General features: G+C 37.7%; 1 protein-coding gene across 2 annotated transcripts in view; it reads right to left on the reverse strand.

Moving 5' to 3' along the window:
- Nucleotides 1-982: 982 nt before the first annotated feature.
- The window catches only part of LIN28B (lin-28 homolog B), a 120,149-nt gene continuing 100,910 nt past the window's right edge, over nt 983-20,221 (reverse strand). For both annotated transcript variants that reach the window (XM_061131862.1, XM_061131863.1), the window contains exon 4: nt 983-1,343. In XM_061131862.1, the coding sequence (XP_060987845.1) occupies nt 983-1,343 (361 nt within the window). The remainder of the gene's footprint in view (nt 1,344-20,221) is intronic.

The following is a 20,221-nucleotide window of genomic DNA, read 5'->3' on the forward strand; positions in this document are numbered from 1 at the left end:
CAAGGGGAGCTGCTGTTGCCACAGTCCCTCAAAAACCTCACAACAGGTAAGAGATTACAAGGAGCTGGTATCAAAATACCACTGAAAACAATCACATCACTACATTTATACATTGCCCTCCCCCTTCATTTCTCTGAATAGGCATCTAATGTACAACCAAAACATTGGAACTGAAAACACTGAAATATCGGCACAGAGATTACACATTCATTGTCTTTTCTGGTTTGTATCCCAGATTCAAAAAAGCTTAAACGGCAGTCGGAGGCATATGGAGTTAAGGTACTGCCTTGAAAAGGGGTGGGGTGGGGGGATACACTGTAAAAGGGGGCCGGAATAGCTCAGTTGAAAAGGGGTGGGGTGGGGGGATACACTGTACAGATACCAAGAAAAAGAGGCAATCCCAAATTCGGGAGAACTGATGTTTTTAAAAACCTTTAGTACCATTTGACTGGCAGCTCTGAGATCTGAAGTATATCCTTTGGTTCACATAAAAGGTAACAGTCTTTTTTTTTTTTTCTCTAGTGTAATATAAAGGGAATGGTATTTCAAGAAAAACTCCAAGGGTTATTTTCAAAACCATCTAAAGACGCTTCACTGAGTTTTCGATTCTCGCGGGATGTCCAATTCTGGGAGGGAGGGTGTGTGCTTCTATCTCCATACAGACATATATAAAGACAAGCCCTCTTTATATATATGTCTACATTCTAAAGAAAATCCTGCTACACACACACAGACTCAGGCTCGCTCCCTCTCACACGTGTACATACAGATAACAGCATCTCATCCTCTGAGTCACACAACACATGACACCCTGCTCCAAGGTGATTTGCTTAGAGTGATTTGTCTGTTTAAAAAAATTCACAGTTCCTCAACAGTAGTTAAAAATCCCAGGTCAGCTGCTGTATGTGAAATACTGTTCCCCTGAATTTGCATGAGGTAGACTTCCCCACCGGGGAGAGAACGCGCTAACGTTAGAGAAGGGTTATGTCTTTTTCCTTTTTTGAACGGAAGGCCCCTTTTTGCTCTGTTCTTCTGCTGCCGCGGACGCCCTGGTGGAGGAAGCTTCTGGAGGGGACCTGCCGGGCCGCTCTGACGGCTCGGCCCTCGCCTCCGGAAAGGATGCGCAGCCCGGCCCTCCGCCCGCCTCCCGGGGGGCCGCCGACGCGCACGGCTGGGGCTCCGCTTCCTGTCTTCCCTGAGAACCGGCGGGCGGCGGCCCCGCAGTCTTGTGGGGGCAGTTCGCCACCATGTGCGTGATGCTCTGGCAGCAATGGCACTTCTTTGGCTGAGGAGGTAGACTACATTCCTTAGCATGATGATCAAGGCCACCACAGTTGTAGCATCTGCAGCGAGAACAATGGAAAACATCTTAAGGAGGAGCAGGTGTATCACAAAATATGTCAGAAATCAAAAATGTGCTAAAATATAAAGCCTGTCAAAGACATCAGCTGATTTCAGTATGTCTTCTTCACACACACACACACACACACACACAAGTTTTGTATTAAACACAAAAGTCAATGAAAAACCAGAATCTGAAAGCATGAAAGACCAATCACTTCCACAGATAAACGACTCCTTTGAGATTTGAGTCAGGTTATTGTAAAGGAAGGTCAGTCCATTAGAGGGCAGCCGCGTTCAACAAAAAACAACCAGCTAGCTTGAAAAGAAGTTTAAAAACCCAGCAGTTGACTTAAAATCCAACACCAATTCAATCAGCAAATGGAAAAACTATAGAGCAAATTAAATTTTATGACTTTAACAGTTCTTCGGGTGTTAATTATTTTGGCTATGGAAATTAGTTGAACTGGAGGAACTTTTTTTCCTTTTGCACAAATGAATGCTCACTGCACTCATTTATTTTTGATAAATAAAAAAGTCAGACATCTATGGTGAATATCTGGGAAATTACCAAGTAATATTAGAGCAAGACAGAAAGTGTCTGATTCAGAAGAATGCTATAAAAGAAAGCTTCTAGATTCCTACATTAGATTAATAAAGGTTGATGCTAGTTCAGGAAAAGGAAAATCTTTCTGTAAGAAATTAAGTTTTCCTTCAGGGTAAATTCTAAATTAAGATAAATATAAATCCATCTTTAATTAATAAATGAATGCACACTGGGGGCACAGCTTGTAGTACTATGTTTGAAATTTTGACTAAGATTCTAAAAGCTGAGAAGTTATTCGGAAGATATATTTCAATCAGACTTTCTTTAAAAATTTCATATGAAAAACAATAAAACATCAAGTGGAGAAAATAAATTTTTATATGTGTGAAGGTTTTTAATCTACTTAATACAAAATTTGTTTGTCTACAAATGAAATGTTTTAAGGGTTTTTCTAAATTTATTCTCCAAATACATTTATGATTCCATTAATTATCATGAAATACACACAATAGGTCATTTTACAAAATGAAGACAAAACAGGTGGTAACCCTGGGAATCAGCTTAAGATCATGACAAAAGAGTTAGTTATAATTAACTAGCCAGCTAGTGTGTGTGCGACTAGCAAGCTTAGTAACTTATATTACCAATATTCCCCAAACAAGCTACTACTATTAACCTACTGGGACGCATATGTAGGATCATGGTTATTGTTACTGTTTAGTCTCTAAGTCATGTCTGACTCTTTATGACCCCATGGACTACATATATAGCTCATCAGGCTCCTCTCTCTATGCCATTTCCCAGGCAAGAATACTGGAGCTGGTATGCCATTTCCTTCCCCAGGGGATCTTCTCAACCCAAGGATTGAACACACATCTCATGCATTGGCAGGCAGATTCTTTAGCGCTGAGCCACCTGGGACACCTGTTAATTAACTAGATGGGAGGAATTCTTTCAAAACACACATATATATCAAACCATCACAATGTACACTTTAGAAATCTTACAGTTTTACTTGTTGACTACATTTCAATAAACTGAGGTGGGGATGGGCCTTAGAATGTTTCCCTTAGAGGACTTTATGCCACCTTAAGACTTTCTCTCTTCTGGCTTCATTATTTAACATTGCTACTTAATTCACTGGGATAGAAACTCATTGAGACAAAGGTCAGGAAACTTCAACTCGTTTTTAGCTCTACTATTCACTAACTCTCCATCTCACTTGCAAGACAGTGCTAGGACTTGACATCTCTTGATTCTCTTCCAAGTTTATCTATGATCTTGGTATCTCTCTACCTTCATAATGTGCAACTCAGTCTGATTTTATGACTTTCTCCAAGAAATATCTGTCAGCCCTGTAGTGGACAATGGGAGGTAGAAAGGATCCAAATTTATCTAGAGTTGGAATTGGGAAGGTGGATGGTGGGAAAAGAAAAAAGTATGAGAGAGACTAGTTTGCTCATAAAAGCGTTCTTTAAATGAGCCAGTCCAAGCTGGGAAGAGAGACTCCTGAGACCAGAATCATCAATAGTCTCGATCTTCTCTAATTTCATTACCATATCAATTATATAATCTCAATTCCAGAATTTCTGGAATTGAGGTTATATCATAATTATCAATTATTAATAATGAAATTATATAATAATTATCACTCAATTGCCCCATGCAATCCTAGCACATCCAAAGCTGTTGGCAGAGAAAATCTGTTTAACATTATTTTGTTCTACCTCCTGAATAATATATTAATTACACAATTAAGCAATTTTCTGATAATTGGCAAATAACCATATTGAATTTAAGGCTTTCATAGAAAAAAATAAGAAAATTGAAAAATGATTTGATCATCTAGAGGGATGATAAAATAATGCAATAAATAATGGCTATTTCATCATCCTTGTTATTGCATTGCCCAAACTACTGTCTGATCTTTCCAGAAGGTATAAAAGACATCAGGAGACACGAATTTTGTTGTCTTTTTTTCTAGCTCTTTATTGAACACAGTTAAAAATTCAAAAATTTTTGTTTTCTGCATAATAGCAAAGAGAAAAAAACTGACAAGACATTTTGCAATTGTTAGATAGAAAAAAAACACAAAAAGACAGTCAGTAATACTACAGACTCTAACGATGATGATGAAATTAATCACGTAAGCTAAATCTCAGATTATGAGTCTTCACATACTATATCCTAGAAATACACTTTATCAAACTCAAGAATCAATGACGGAATAATATATATCTATGGACAAAAAGGAAATTTGTTACTTAGTTAATTCTTCAGGGAGGATGTCATCAAGCAATATTTTTTGATGATACATGTTTGCTAAAAGGACATGCAACAGTATTCTTTCACCTTTTATCAAGTTTGTGCTAGGGAATTTACTTGACATGGTTCATAAATGGAAAAATGCTGAGGCACTTACTGAAAGGAGATAAGTAGCACAGAAATGAAAAATCTCACTGAACTGATCATTCTAGTCATATTTAGGAATATATATTTTATCTTCTAAAATAAGGTATAGAGTTTTTCTTTTTTTTTTTACATAGCAAACACTAGGATAACGAACACCCTGCTTCGCCATTTATCAATATTACCTTGTAAATTTTAGAATAATGGAATCACAAGATGGGCTTTTTTTTTGGCGGGGGGCTTTTTTTTTTTTTTCCCCAGTAATTAACAAATACTTATGTCAGGAAAAAACAGTTCATATCTTCAAAAATTAAAGGGAAAAAATAAGAAATCACTTTTTCGGATTAAATGATTTATTATATACTTTAATAAATTAATCAAACATTACAAAGCAGATTCAATATTGTTTTGGTGGTATGTTCTCAGAGATAATGCAAAATTAAACAATAAAAATTACTCACTAATGCTTCAAATTCAGGATCCCCAAATATAGTCTTAAAATGGTATCTTTGAGATGTATAAGCCTATTACTTATAATAATGCTTTTCCACATAGTTCTCCCCTATAAGAGCAAAGTGAATTCTTAAATTTGCCCATCTATAAAATACCTCCTTTTGAATTAAACTCACTTCCTTGAGGATAACACCCACTTAGGCGCTCATTTCTGAAGAGAGAGAAAATAGGTTAAGGCTGAGTAATAGAGCCGCTCTCCCACGGACACATCAATTTCATCAGTCACTGTGGAATGCACACTGTTATCCAATTCAGGGAGCCACTTGCCCGCTCGTCTACCAAGGGCCTCATGTCCGGATTTCATTTTTTTTCAAATGGGGTCTTCCATTATATTCCATATGTACATTTACCACTACATTTATTTGGGTTCTGAAAGTTACTTTTAAGGACACTGCATCATTTTGGTTTCCTTGCATTTTGATCTGCATAGTTAATTCAATCCCTTAGCTTTTCAGATTGGTTCTATGATTAGGCCAGACTGCCTTCCATGATGAAAAGACTTGCATTCAGTATATATGTGCTTAGCTTTAAAGGGAGGAGTGGTATGTATTCTCCTCTTCTATTTAATCATTCAACGCCAATCACTCTTCCTAAGAGTGCAGATCACACCCCATTAGGAAACCGCTTCCTTCTCTAGGGACTGACACCAAAATGGAACAGCTCACAAATAATATCACATCACATTCTCCATACAAAGCTCTGCATGGTACTAGCCTCCTTTGTTCACTCTGGCAACCCCTCCAAATCAGTTTAATTTGAATGAATTTTATGTTATGATGTGAGCATTAAAACAAGTCCCAAAAGTGATTTTAAAAAATGAGGAGTGACATTCCATAGACAGAAATCCAGTTTTGTTTGTCTAAAAATGGAACAACAACAACAAAAAAATACAATGTAGGTGCTTCTAAATATTTGAAAGTCTTAATAAGAAGATATATAGAAACTTATATTCTGAGAGCTAAGAGGGAAACATTAAGGATAATGATACAGGCACTTCCCTGGTGATCCAGTGGCTAAGGTTCCACGTTCCCAGTTCCGGGGGTCTGGGTTTGATACCTGGTCAGGGAACTAGATCCCACATGCTGCAACTAAAAGTTCACATGCAGCAACTGAAGATCCCATGTGCTACAACTAAGACCAGGTGCAGCCAAATAAATGAATATTAAGAGAAAAAAATGATAAAGACACAGTGATCTGTGGGCTTCTAAAGAGGAAGGAAATGTTGAGAGAATCTAAGTAAGGCAGTCTCAGTGAAAGAGAACAAAGTGGGAAAAGTGCAGGCCACAGGGCAGGAAGGAGGGATAAATACAGGAAAGGAGTACATAAAAATCCCTGGGAAAGAGAGATGAAAGAAAAGGTCAACCCAATTTCAAAACGGAAGTCCAGAGGGGTAAAGAAAAGTCAGGAAATGTGGTTCATGAACGTGTTCTAACTCTCCCCTTGGTATTTTGGGGAGTCCTATGGAGTGAATAAGCTATACCCAGTTGTGAATTTAGGTTTTGGGGAAACTTTCAGACAAAATGGGGCCTTCTGGAACGTTGGCCTAGGAGTCTGCCTCTCTTTCCCTCAGAAGGTACCGGGGCGGGCAGATTGCATCTGTCACAGCAAGGCTGAACACACTGTTAAAAGAGAGTTAAAATGATAATTACAGGAATACTGAAGTTCGATTGATTAAGAGCTTACTACATTCCAGACACTGTGCAAAAGGTTTTTAATAAGTAAAATAAAACTGATTTCTCCCCTGAACCCTGTGAAGTAGGTACTACAATATCAACATTGCATGAGGGCTGACCTGATGGTTCGGTTGTATGAACTGGCCTCCCGATACGGAGGACACGGGTGTGATCCCCGGTCTGGGAGGATCCCACGTGGCGCAGAGCAGCCGGACCCACGCGCCACACCTCCTGAGCCCGTGCTCTGGAGCCTGGGAGCTGCAACGACTAAGCCCACACGCCACAAGCGAAGTCTGTGCCCTCTAGAGCCCTCGCTCCACAACCAAAGAAGCCATTGCAATGAGAAGCCTGAGCACAACCAGAGAGAAGCCAGTGTAGCAGTGAAGACCCAGCACGGCCAAAAATACATAGACGAATGAAAGTTACTTTAAAAAGTCACAGCTTACTGCTCTTTATTTAAAAAGCAAAAGTGTGCTGATGAGAAAACTAAGTCTCAGAGAGGATACAGAGAAGGAAATTTTAACTGAAAATAATACATTTCACTTGTATTTTCATTATATGAAAACATCATACCCAACAATATTGATGTAAATGTTATCACATGTAATCTAAAAAGTACAGGGTCCTGAATTTAAAACACCAACAAACACACAGATTTGAAGTTGATTTTTCTTGAGACTTGGTTATTGTTCAGTCACTGTGCTGTGGGAAGTGAGCTTCTCTTTCCATCTATAAAATGAAAAGCAACAACTAATCCAGGCCAGACTTTTGACTGCCAACACCCATTTTTCCTACTCCTCTTGTATTTTCTACTCATCTTCTACTGTCTAAAGTTTTTGTCTAAAAAAAAAATCAGTAAATAATTTTTCTATTCTTCTTAGTCATATGTTTAAGACTGTAAGTTGGAACTTCAGGTTAATAAGCTATAATCAGAGCTATTAGAGTAACTCCATGGCTGATTCATATCAATGTATGACAAAACCCACTGGAAAAAAAAAATAATAATAATAAAAAAAAAAAAGTTTGGCTTCCAGTAAAAAAAAAAAAAAAAAAAAAAAGAAATTCCAGCCAAAATAAAGAAAATGAATTCCAATCACTGTAGTTGGAACTGCAGTTCCCATTGTAGTGCGCATGCGATCGCACTGTGATACGAACAATGTATTCAGGCCTTGAAATACAAACTGCAATGAGATTCTATTGGCTAAAGCAAATATAAATTGCTCTTGGAGGAAAACGTGATAGCATAATTCAAAATATTAATATGTATCCTCTCTGAGCCAGCAACTCTAACTCTAGGAATTTGCCCTACAGGAATATTCACAGATAAGCACAATGATCTAGGTACTAAAATATTAATTACAGTGTTGTCCATACTGGTAAAAAATTGAAAAAAATTAAATGATAATAATGTCACCAACAAGAATAAATATTTATAGTCAAAACCAGGTAGTCTGATTACAGAATCTTTGTTCTGTAACAGTGAGCTAGATATGTGAAAATGAGAAAGAAATTAAAGCCATATACTGAGAAACACTCTACAGATATTAAAAGGAATGAAATAAAAGATTATTTTTTTTAAAAAAGGTAGATCTCTATGTATCGACATGGAAAGATCTCTAAGATAAATTAAGTGAAAAAAGCAAAACACATAATAAAAGAATGATCTCCTTTATGTTTCAAAAACACTATATACAAGAAATGTATGCATTTTTAGATGCATAGAAAACCACTGGAAGTGGTTACATCTGGAGAGAGCAAATGTAAGGTGAAGGGGAACTTTCATATAAGAACTCCATAAGTTCTTTATAGCTTAAAATAACCAGAAAATTTATAATTACTTGTACAATTGAAAAAGGAAAAAGCAATTATAAAGCTGTATTTCCATTTTATAATTTGACCATTATTATTATCAGTCATCTAACGGTTAACTTGCACATGAGTAAGTTAAATTGCACATGAGCAAATTAAAATTCTAGGACCACCTTGGACGCTTTTTAAAAAATACCTATGGCTGCGTCCTATTCCAGACCAATAAATTAGAATCTTTGAGGGCACACCCCAGGCATCAATACTTTTAAAAAAACTTCCCTGTTGATAGTGAGCAGCTACTTGAGAACCATGGCTATACACAAACCTGAGTTTACCACTGACAACTTTAACCAAGAGATCACCTCGTAATCCCAACCACAAGAAATGTGGTTCAAAACTAAATACTGAATATTCCCCAAACACTGTTTCAACAGTTCACTAATTCCTGGAAAGGAAGAAGGCAGAAAGCAGGAGGGAGAGAGGAAAAAGGTTATGTATGGATCTTGTTTCTTTACTATGAACTAAAAAGGATTTCCTGGACCTTCTGACTCTAACAGCACAAAAACCTCCATCTTTTTTATCATCACTGTGTGTGTCAGTCACTCAGTCGTATCCAACTCTTTGCAACCCCATGGACTGTAGCCCACCAGGCTTCCTGCTGTCCATGGAATTCTCCAGGGAAGAATACTGGAGTGGGTGGCCGTTTCCTTCTCCAGAGGATCTTTCCAATCCAGGGATCAAACCTGGGTCTTCTGCACTGCAGGCAGATTCTTTATCATCTGAGCCACCAGGGAAGTCTCCTGCTTATTTCGGGAGGAAAAGACTGCAAAAATCTATGGAGTCTAGGTTCCGAAGTTTTTCTGTTTCTGAGGCCTTTACTCAATTCTTAGTTCATCCTTATGGGTTCAATGTGTATGCACCCATATCATCAAAACAGGTGATAATTTACAGCCATTGAATCAACTGCTCCTCTCTCTAAATTTCACTATTATCACCAAATAATATTTATTGACTTCTCATAATAATTACTTTAATTCTCCATTTCTGTTGCCTCCATCTATAATAATTCTCAAAACCATATAAACTTGTTTCCTGTAGAGATATTCCTGCAAATATTTCTAATGGCCAAATTCTGTTGGCTATTACATATAAAATATAAACATAATAAAAAGATCTCTGCTTTTTATAAAATATGTTAGCCATGGAATTTTTAAAACCTCTAAAATTTAAACTACATTTCACCTAAGAGACTGCCACTGATAAAATTACTCCTGCCTACTGTTTTTTTTTAAACTTAGAGATAAATAAAATGTATAATAGATGGTACTGTTGTTAGTCGCTAACTTGTGTCTGACTCTTTGTGACCCCATGGACTGCAGCACACTAGGCTTCACTGTCCTTCACTATCTCCCAGAGTTTGCTCAAACTCATGTCCATTGAATTGGTGATGCTGTCTAATCATCTCCTTCTCTGCTGCCCTCTTCTCCTTTTGATGTCAATCTTTCCTAGCATCAGGGTATTTCCAATGAATCGGCTCTTTGCATCAGGTGGCTAAAGTATTGAGGCTTCAACTTCAGTATCAGTCCTTCCAATGAATATTCAGGATTGATTTCCTTTAGGATTGACTGGTTTGAGCTCCTTGTAGTCCAAGGGACTCTCAAGAGTCTTTTCCAGCACCACAATTAGAAAGTATCAATTCTTCATTGCTCAGCCTTCTTTACGATCCAACTCTCACATCCGTACATGACTACTGGAAAAATCATAGCTTTGACTAGATGGACCTTTGTCAGCAAAGTGATGTCTCTGCTTTTTAATATGCTGTCTAGGTTTGTCATAGCTTTCCTTCCAAGGAGCAAGCATCTTTTAATTTCATGGCTGCAGTCTCTGTCCACAGTGATTTTGGAGCCCAAGAAAATATAGTCTGTCACTGTTTCCATTGTTTTCCCATCTATTTGCCATGAAGTGATGGGACCAGATGCCATGATCTTAAATGTTTTAAACGCTGAGTTTTAAGCCAGCTTTTTCACTCTCCTCTTTCACCTTCATCAAGAGGCTTTTTAGTTTCTCTTCACCTTCTGCCATAGAGTGGTATCATCTGCATATCTGAGGTTATTGATATTTCTCCCGGCAATCCTGATTCCAGCTTGTGATTCAGCCAGCCTGGCATTTCGCATGATGTACTCTGCATGTAAGTTAAATAAACAGGGGACAACATATAACCTTGTCATACTCCTTTCCTGATTTTGAGCCAGTCCATCGTTCCATGTCCGGTTCTAACTGTTGCTTCTTGACCTGCTTACAGGTTAGACTACCCCAAGGATTGGTTTTCAATGCTATTTTTAAAAAGCGTAACTGGGTCTAACTGCCATTCAATTCTTTCTGGTGAATAAATGCTAGATGTTTGGATGGCTCTGTATTGCCTAGTGTTAGCATGGGTCAATCTTATGAAGACAAAACTAACAAGAACTCTAAACTCTAAAACTACTGGCAGAGGAAATGAATATGCCTCTTTCAAACCTCAGTATCCAGACCATTTACTAAAGCTGAGTTCCAAGGGTACTTTTTACTTACCAACTGCTAACCTCTTTTTACCACCTAATTCTACGAAGTGCAATTATCTAGATACCTTTCCTGTCAGTGGATTCAATTGCTTACAATACCCAAGCAATCACTTTCATAAATACGTATGAAAAATAGAAAAAAACAAACACCTAAGAATATCTACGATGAGTATGACTTCATACTAGATACTAATGAAATGTATGTGAATAGTTAGCTAGATGGTAATATATACATACGTGTGTGTGTGTGTGTGTGTGTGTAAAATCTTGTTTGATGTCTTCGCCTGACTGCTTTTTGGATTGCTTATGTTTATTAGTTTTTGGACACTCTCTCTGATTAATGCCATGGTCTGTCATCTGTATCATAACACCAGCTAAAAATGTACCACAGTATCTTGACAACCAGCTAAAATATAGTAATAGCTCTATTCGCAAACCTTTCATCATCTTATAAAAACAAGAAGATAAGACGGAAAATGTGTGGGACAGACATGTGATGAATGATGGTGCAGGGTCAAGAGAAGTAGGGACGGAACATACAGCAGATTTTAAAGAGTTGAGGACATGAAAAGGGGAGAGAAAAATCACTGGAAAAATTGGGGCAAAGGGAGCCTTTTTCATGTAAGGGCCCTTCCATCACTTTAAGTATAAGCCAGGCATTGTTGTATTTCATTCCATTATGATTAAAAATACTTGGAAGTCATGCGGCAATTCCACGGAACAATAATTGTTTGTTGAGAACTGGCTACTTTGTGCCATAACTTGAGAGGGAGCATTATAATGAATTCTAGGTCATAAGTTAAATCTGTATTTGGAATAGAAATGTTATCTCTCTTTTAGGTGGCAAACAACATGCTGCCCAGGTAATCTCTTCTGGCTAATGGAAAAGCTGAAAAAACAAGGAGAAAGATAGACTCAAACATAGATAACTTAATGCTTTCCAATTTCTGGGGAAGTCAAAACAGTCCGTTATAAAATAGGACCCAATCTCCCATGCAGCGGGCACTCTGACAGCACAGCTTGCATGATCCCATCACAGCGAAGTGTCCAGGTCAGGACAACACGCAGACACACACACACAAACACACACACACAAGTCACTGTATTTTTGAAGTGGCAGCGTTGCAACTATCCAAACTGCTGGTTTAAATTCGTTCTAGTTGGAACCAAGGTCAATTTATCTACCATTTTTGGTCACACCGAACTTTAGGTATAACATGTTTTTAGAAGGTTAGTGCAGGTATTAAAGTGAAAGAAAGACATTCAATATTTATCTTTTCTTGAGTGGTTAAAATTAGGTATTTACTTTGATGAAAGAAATCAGATTATAGTAATCTGATTACAGCAATGTGAAAATGTTGGTTCATTTATCTATTATAGCAATCCTGCTGAAAACGTAAAACCCCAGTGCTGCTCGCTTTCCACCAGACCATTTCACATTCACCAGTGTCAGAGGTATGACACCTGCTGTAAATAAACACTGGTTTGCCCTGAGGAAAGACAATTCCACCACTGCTTTTATGTCAACTTTTATAAATTTTTTTCTTTTTTTGCTCATCACATGATTTCTTTTAGGCACTGTCTCCGAAAACCAGCTTTATTTTTATGGTTGCCATATTTCACAAATCATTCTAAAGTGGTATCTTTCTCTTTAGGTGTACATTGAATTTTTTATTAAACATTTGACCCAAAGCACAAGAAATTTAAGAGGTATTTCATTATGATTACTTGATAGGTGAAACAATAATTTGGTATCTAGAGAAGTAGATATAAATATCAAAACAATTTATGAGATAATTTAAACACATAATAAAAATACTTAAAGATTAAAACACCTTAGGTATTCAAATAAGGACTGTAAAATTAAAAAGTGACTAGCTTCTGTTTTGTCACACACACCTCTTCAGTTAAAGCATAAAAGGAAGAGACAGCATGAGAAATTTCAAAGGAAAGAATGATGTATAGAGGTCAAGAATCAATTTTAGTGGCATGACTGATGAACTGCACAGAATAAGGTTAAATAACAGTTCCAGATTTATGCTGGTTATTTGCAAGCTGGAAGCAAAAAAGAGGGCTCAATTAAGATGCAATCCTACTTTTAGCCAACTGAGGTACTGTTCTTGTTTTATTTAGCCAAATTGACTATTTAAAGCTTTTAAGTTACCACGGCTTAATTACCTTTGATGCCAATAATAATGTTGGTAGTGTTTGAGTTTCTATGAAGATAGTGTTAAAACAACTCCCTATCATTACTGAATCAATGTTTTTCATATTAACACTGAATTGTTGCTATATTCCTGAATTAATAAGAACTACTTGTAAGCTTTCCACATTGACAATATTTATATGAGTCGTATTAAAAAATATTTTTAAAGGACCTATTGCCCTAGAGCATGTTGCTTGCTGTGATCTACCCAAAATGTATTCTCAGGATTAATTCATGTGAAAGATGCAAAAGAAGATTGTGCCAAACCATCTTCCATCACTACAGCTACTCAAGAATCAGAAGGAGTTAAAAACTATTCTGCTGAAATCACCAAAGAAAGGCTTCTACTGATCAATAAGTTTGATCTCCTCCTGTTCCAGCACCAGCTACTGCTGAGGAAAATAATGAAGTACAGATGAGATGTAAATGACCTCTGTCCATTTCTCCCTCCAGCCCAATCGGTCTTCCTGTGACTGGTTATATAATATTGCGCTTTGTCAAGAATCAGCAGTTCTTGTATCATTTACCATGTCGGTATGTAGATAAGTGCAAGCTGAACAAAGAAAACCACTATGTTCAGACAACCTTCATAAATTGTGATACTGTCCCCTCTCTGTAGGTCTCATTCTGAAAATTAAAGCTTAAAGTCATGTAGGGCTTCCCTGGTAGCTCAGCTGGTAAAGAGTCCGCCTGCAATGCAGGAGATCCCAGTTTGATTCCTGGGTTGGAGAGATCTGCTGGAGAAGGGATAGGCTACCCACTCCAGTATTCTGGCCTGGAGTAGTCCATGGGGTTGCCAAGAGTCGGACACAACTGAGCGACTTGGCTGCTTCTTGTTTTCCTCCTGACTGGTTGCTGCTGCCCTTCAAGTCATCCCATGTTTTTGTATGACTAAAGATTGATGGCCAAGCTGCTAAGGTATTCTTACAGATCTTCACTGATCCCTTAAGAAATTGCGATTCCCTATTTCAGCATTTTAAGGCTGTGATTCTGTGAATACACAGCCACTATTACAAAGACAGACAACTGAGGAGCCAAGGATGGAGGTAAAATATGAAGTATGAGAAGGGCAGGTCGATCCATGGACACAGCTAAGCCAGGACTGCTTACCCACATCCAGATACTTTTTTAAAAAATATTTATTTATTTGGCTGCACTGGGTCTTAGGCGTGGCATGTGGGGTCTTTAGTTGCACCATGTGAACTCGGTTGCAGCATGTGGGATTTAGTTCCAAGACCAAGGATTGCACCCAGGTCCCCTGCATTGGGAACACAGAGACTTAAGTCACTGGATGACCAGGAACATCCCCCAATACTCTTAATAAGTATAAACCATTAGGACTAGACTCTGACCATTAACAAATTTATGCTTGCAAATTCTATAAGCCAAACTATGGCTTGCCTTGGAAACAATTCCTTTAACATTTGAGTGATAGAGTTTTCATCTCCTTTGGTCATCCTTTAAATTTGGCTGATAAAGTTTACATGAAGAATCTCGTTTATCTTCTCAGTGGGACAAAAGAAATAAAAGCCACTGAAGAATTTTTCTATTTTTCTCTAGCAAAAAACTCCTTTTTTTCCCCGCTGTGCCACACAGCTCACAGGATTTCAGTTCCCCAACTTGGGACTGAAACTGGGTCACAGCAGTAAAAGTCCAGGATCCTAACCACAAGGACACCAGGGAATTCCCTAACAAAAAATTCTTGAAAAATATCCTGGTAGAAGTGGTAAAAGGAGGTGGGTGACCTTCTTTGGATAATCCTTGATCTTTTCACTATAAAAATGTATGTATTTCAGAGAACAAACAAACACTGAAAAATATGACAGCTGCAAGTGGCAAAGTGCTATTTATCACACTGAGTGTGAAGTTCTCTTTATATGTTTTATTTTTATAATTAATTGAATACACGTGTGCCTGTGTGCTCAATCGCTTCAGTCATGTTTGACTCTTTGCAACCCCACGGACTATAGCCCACGAGGCTCCTTGTCCATGGGATTTTCCAGGCAAGAATACTGGAGCGGGTTGTCATGCCCTCCTCCAGGGGATCTTCCAAACCCAGGGATCGAACCCCCATCTGCCTGCGTCTCCTGCATTGCAGGCAGATTCTTTCTTTACCCATTGAGCTACCTGGGAAGCCTGAATACAACATATGTGTAAGGAAAAAGCAGTGCTTCAGTGGAAAACTGCATTGTCTAGACCCGGCACTTACAATTATGGATTATCTGATTCTGATTCTATGGGAGTTATCTTACAGCTCTTTAAATTGCCGATAACTGCAATGTTATTCTTGCCCACACAGCGGCAAATTCTGCCCTGTCAGGTTCAATTAACTTTCCTTTCCCATGTGGAAAAAGCTAGTGTTGCCTCTATTTGCATGCTAGTCTCAATATTTCTCATCTACATATGTGTCTGTTCTTTGGCTTCTCCTTTGAAAGTTTGTAACATCTGCTGTTTCCTTCGTTTGACTTAAAAAAAAATCTTTAACACTTGCTTATTTTATATCTTCATGAAAGTCATGATGTCACCCTTTTTGAAAACTATCCTGTAATTCTCACACAGTAAATCTATATAGAAGCCACTGCATGAGATGCAAAGATCATTATGACATCATGATGACCTTGTTCTTTAAGCACACAGAATCTAGAAAAGATATCAGACACATAAATGCACAACTAACTTTACCCCTCAGGTTTTGTGTGCTGTTGTTACTGTTTTGGTTGTGCTAAATCTTCATTGCTGTGCAAGGGCTTTCTCTACTTGCAGCGAGTGGGGGCTATTCTTTGTTGCAGCACACAGGCAATAGTTGCTCCACAGCATGTGAAATCTGCCTGGACCAGGGACTGAACCTGTGTCCCCTGCACTGGTAGGCAGATTCTTATCCACTGCACCAGCAGGGAAGTCCTAACCCGCAGGGTTAATGGACCCAATTTAAGTTTTTGTGTTTCTCTTCAGGTATGTTATTTTTCCTATACCTTGAAACATTTTGCTCTTTCATAATCCTGAGAAGTATATCCAACTACTGTAAGGAGTTGAAAAAAATAAGAAAATTTAAATTTTTCCACAGAAGACATACAAACAGCCAATAGGTACAAGAAAAGGTGCTCAACATCATTAATCAGGGAAAGCAAATTAAAACCACAATGAGAGTATCACCTTAACCTGTTAGAACGGCTGTCATCAAAAAGACAAGAGATAACAAGTGTAGATGAAGATGTGAAAAAAAGAGAAAGCTTGTGCACTGCTGGTGAGAATGTACATTGGTATAGCTATTATGGAAAACAGCATGGAGATGCTTAAAAAAAAGAAAATGAAAAACAGAACTACCATAGGATCCAGCAATTCCACTTTGGGTACAGACCTAAGGGAAACGAAATCCTTACCTTGAAAAGATATCCCACTCTAACATTACTTACAATAGCTAAGACATAGAAACAACCTAAGCATTCACTGATGGATGAATGGATAAAGAAAATGTGGTATTTTTATACACGCAATGGAATATTATTTAGCCATAAGAAAGACAGATCCTGCCGTTTGCAAAAACATGAATGAACCCCAAAGGGATTACACTAAATGTAAGTCGGACATTGAAAGACAAGTACTTACACGTGGAACCTAAAAAAAAAATGGTCAAACTCATAGAAAGAACGGAGAAGGAAATGGCAACCCACTCCAGTGTTCTTGCCTGGAGAATCCCAGGGACGGGGGAGCCTGGTGGGCTGCCATCCATGGGGTCGCACAGAGTCGGACACAACCGAAGCGACTTGGCAGCAGCAGCGTAGAAAGAAAACAGAAAAGTGGTTGCCAGGTGTCGGAGGGTGGGAGAAATAGGGAGAGATTGGTAAAAGGATACAAACTCTCAGCTATAAGTTCCGAAGATGTAATGTATAACATGGTGACCACACATGATAATGCTGTATTGTGTAACTGAAAAATGCCAAGAGAGTAGAACTTAAATGTTCTTAGAAGGAAAAAAAAAAAAAAAAAAAAAGATAAATATGTGAGATGATGGACGTGTTAATTAACTAGATGGGAAGAATTCTTTAGTAATGTATACATGTATCAAATGATCACAATGTACATTTTTAAAACCTTACAATTTTACTTGTTAACTACACTTCAATAAAGCTAGGGTGGGGAGAGGACTTAGAATGTTTCCTTTTCAGGACTTCATGCCACTTAATGCTTTTTCTCTTCTCTCTTAATTTATATAACTTTCCTATTCTCAATTCACTGTGCTGGAAACTCACTGAGACAAATATCAGGAGACTTCCACTTTTGTTTTTAGCTCTACTATTAACTAACTCTCTATTACTCTCCATGCACTTGCTGGGCTTCCCAGGTGGGGCAAGTGGAAAAGAACCTGCCTGCCAATACAGGAGACATAAGAGACGCAGGTTCGGTCCCTAGGTCAGAACATCCCCTGGAGGAGGGCATGGCAGCCCACTCCAGTATACTTGCCTGGAGAATCCCACGGACAGAGAAGCCTGGTGGGATTTGGTCCAAAGGGTTGCAAAGAGTTGGATACAGCTGAAGCCACTTAGCACGCACACACATCTCCCGAGCTAGGACTTGACTTCTCTTGATTCTTTCCCACCTTAAGCTGTGTGTATGTCTCCACTCTCATAATGCACAACTCAGTCTGATACTGAGAAATATCTGCCAGACCCATAGTGGGCAATGGTTGGTAAAAGAGACTCAAATTTATCTCAAGTTGGGGTTGGGAGGGGACCAAAGGATAAGGGGGACTAGTTTGCTCATAAAAGCATTATTGAAATGAGTCCATCCGAGCTGGGAGGAGAGGCACCTGAGACCAGAAGCAACTCAGAGGATGAAAAAAGGAGGTGGGGGTGGGGGTGGGAGGGAGGATTTTAAATACCTAGACTCAAAGAGTCTCAATCTTTCCTAATTTCATAACCCTAATATCAATTATACTAAATTATCACTCAACTGCCTTGCACAACCCTGGCATCCAAAACTGTTGGCAGAGCATCTGTTTAATATGATTGTGATCTGCCTCCAGAATAGTCTATTAATTATACAATTAAATAACTTTCTGATAACTGGCAAATAACTATATTGAACTTAAAATTTTCACAGAAAATAAAGGAGAAAATTTAAAAATGATGTGATCATCTAGAGGGATGATAAAATAATGAAATAATTGCTATTTCATCATCCTTGTTATTGCATTGTCTAAAGTATTGTCCGATCTTTCCAGAAGCTATAAAAGACACCAGAAGACAGGACTTTTGTTGTCTTTTTAACTCTTCACTGAACACAGTTGAGAATTCAGAAATTTTCACCTTTTGCATAATGGCAAAGGGAAGAAAACTGACAGAAGATATTTTGCAGTTGTTAGATAAAAAAGAACACAAATACAAAAAGACAGACAGTAACACTCCAGACGGTAATGATGATGATGAAATTAATCATATAAGATAAAGCTCAGATCATGAGTACTCGCATAATATATCCTAGAAATATATTTTAGCAAACTTATGAATCAATGAGTGAAAAATATACTTCTATAGACAAAAAGGAAATTTGTTACTCAGTCTTTCAGGGAGGATGTCATCATGTAGTATTTTTTGAAAAGACATGTTTGCTACAAGGACATGCAACAGTATTCTTTCACCTTTTATCAAGTTTGTGCTAGGGAATTTACTTGACATGGTCCATAAGTGGACGAATGATGAAGGCACTGACTGTAAGGAAATAAACAGCACAGAAATGAAAAATCTCATTGAACTGATCATTCTAATCAGCACCTGAAATGAGAATATTTTTTTGCTATTGGCCGAGGAAAATTACCACTCTCTTCCACAAAACTATGAACCATAAAAGTTTTTAAAGCACTGTATTTTGACGATACAAGTACAAGAAGAACCAGAGGTAATAAAAAGCTGGAATTCTTAGAAATATATTTGAAATCTGGATCACTATTTGTAAGATGGCTATGTTCCAAGCTCATCCATGAGCCAGTTACTTTCATTCAAAGGATGAATGCCCACTTTGGGTGTGCATATCTTTACACCAGAAAAAGATGGAATAAAATTTGAGTTTGTTACATTTAAATTCTTATTAATTTCCAATCCAGCTGTTTTTCACAACATGCCTTCATTTTTGTATCTGTAAATTATTTATAAAATGATTTTTAAAATATGTTTTACAAGAGGCCACTGAACTCAAGAGAGTAACTGGCGATGACTATTCTTCCTGGTATGCTGGTGGCTAATAAAACGTAGAGTTTGACAAATGGTGTAAGAGATAGAAAATGTTGTATCTTTTCAAGATTAGACATGGTCACAATCATTAGTAGCAATAAGAATGGTTTTGTAAGGGAGCTGACCTGGCTACAACAAGTTAGTCAAAAGCTACTTAAAATAAGTAAGATTTATATAGATGGAAGAGAAAACACGCCAGGTCAATCTATGGCTTGAATTAGAAAATGGAAGTGGAAAACTGGAGGATGTATCTAGGAAGGCAACTGGTTAGCTTGCAAAAGCAAATGGAAACCAAGATTACTGAGCAGAATATTAAACATATTTTATAATTTAATATTTTTAAATCTTTCATCTTAAGAGTTGGGAAAAAACTCGAGTTTCAAAGCTGATACATGCATTGCTCATGACCACAAACTTAATAATGGACAGTCCAGGATTTCCCTCTACAACTCTAGTGATGCATGATAAATCACTTAATATCTCTGGGTTTCCTCATCTAAAATAAGTTTCAGCATTTAGGAATCCTTTTATAAAGACAATAATGATTCCCACTTACTTTTCATGGTCACTGTTGGTCTCAAGTGAGATAAATATTTTAAAATGCTTTGCAAACTACAAAGCTCTATATAAATGGTAGGTACAATTTCTCTCCCTTATCTTGGATATTATATTCCTGAAGCACTTCCACTTTACTGGTGGTGAGATAATGGTAGAACTGAAGTTCTTATGAGTTAGGGTAAGAGAATGCAAAAATGAGTAACAAGAGAATCTTAAAATATCTTTCCCTTTTCAAGAATAGTGAAGAAAACAAACTAAATAGCCTAATAATAATATTTTGCTTATCTTATAATGCTCTATATTTAATTTGCATTTACCATTCCTTGTCCCCTGGGATTTTCTTTACTACCTCTTACTCTGAACTTTGATGAGCTACT

Source organism: Dama dama, chromosome 28, assembly GCF_033118175.1.
Source record: "Dama dama isolate Ldn47 chromosome 28, ASM3311817v1, whole genome shotgun sequence".
In the NCBI taxonomy this organism is placed as follows: Eukaryota; Metazoa; Chordata; class Mammalia; order Artiodactyla; family Cervidae; genus Dama; species Dama dama.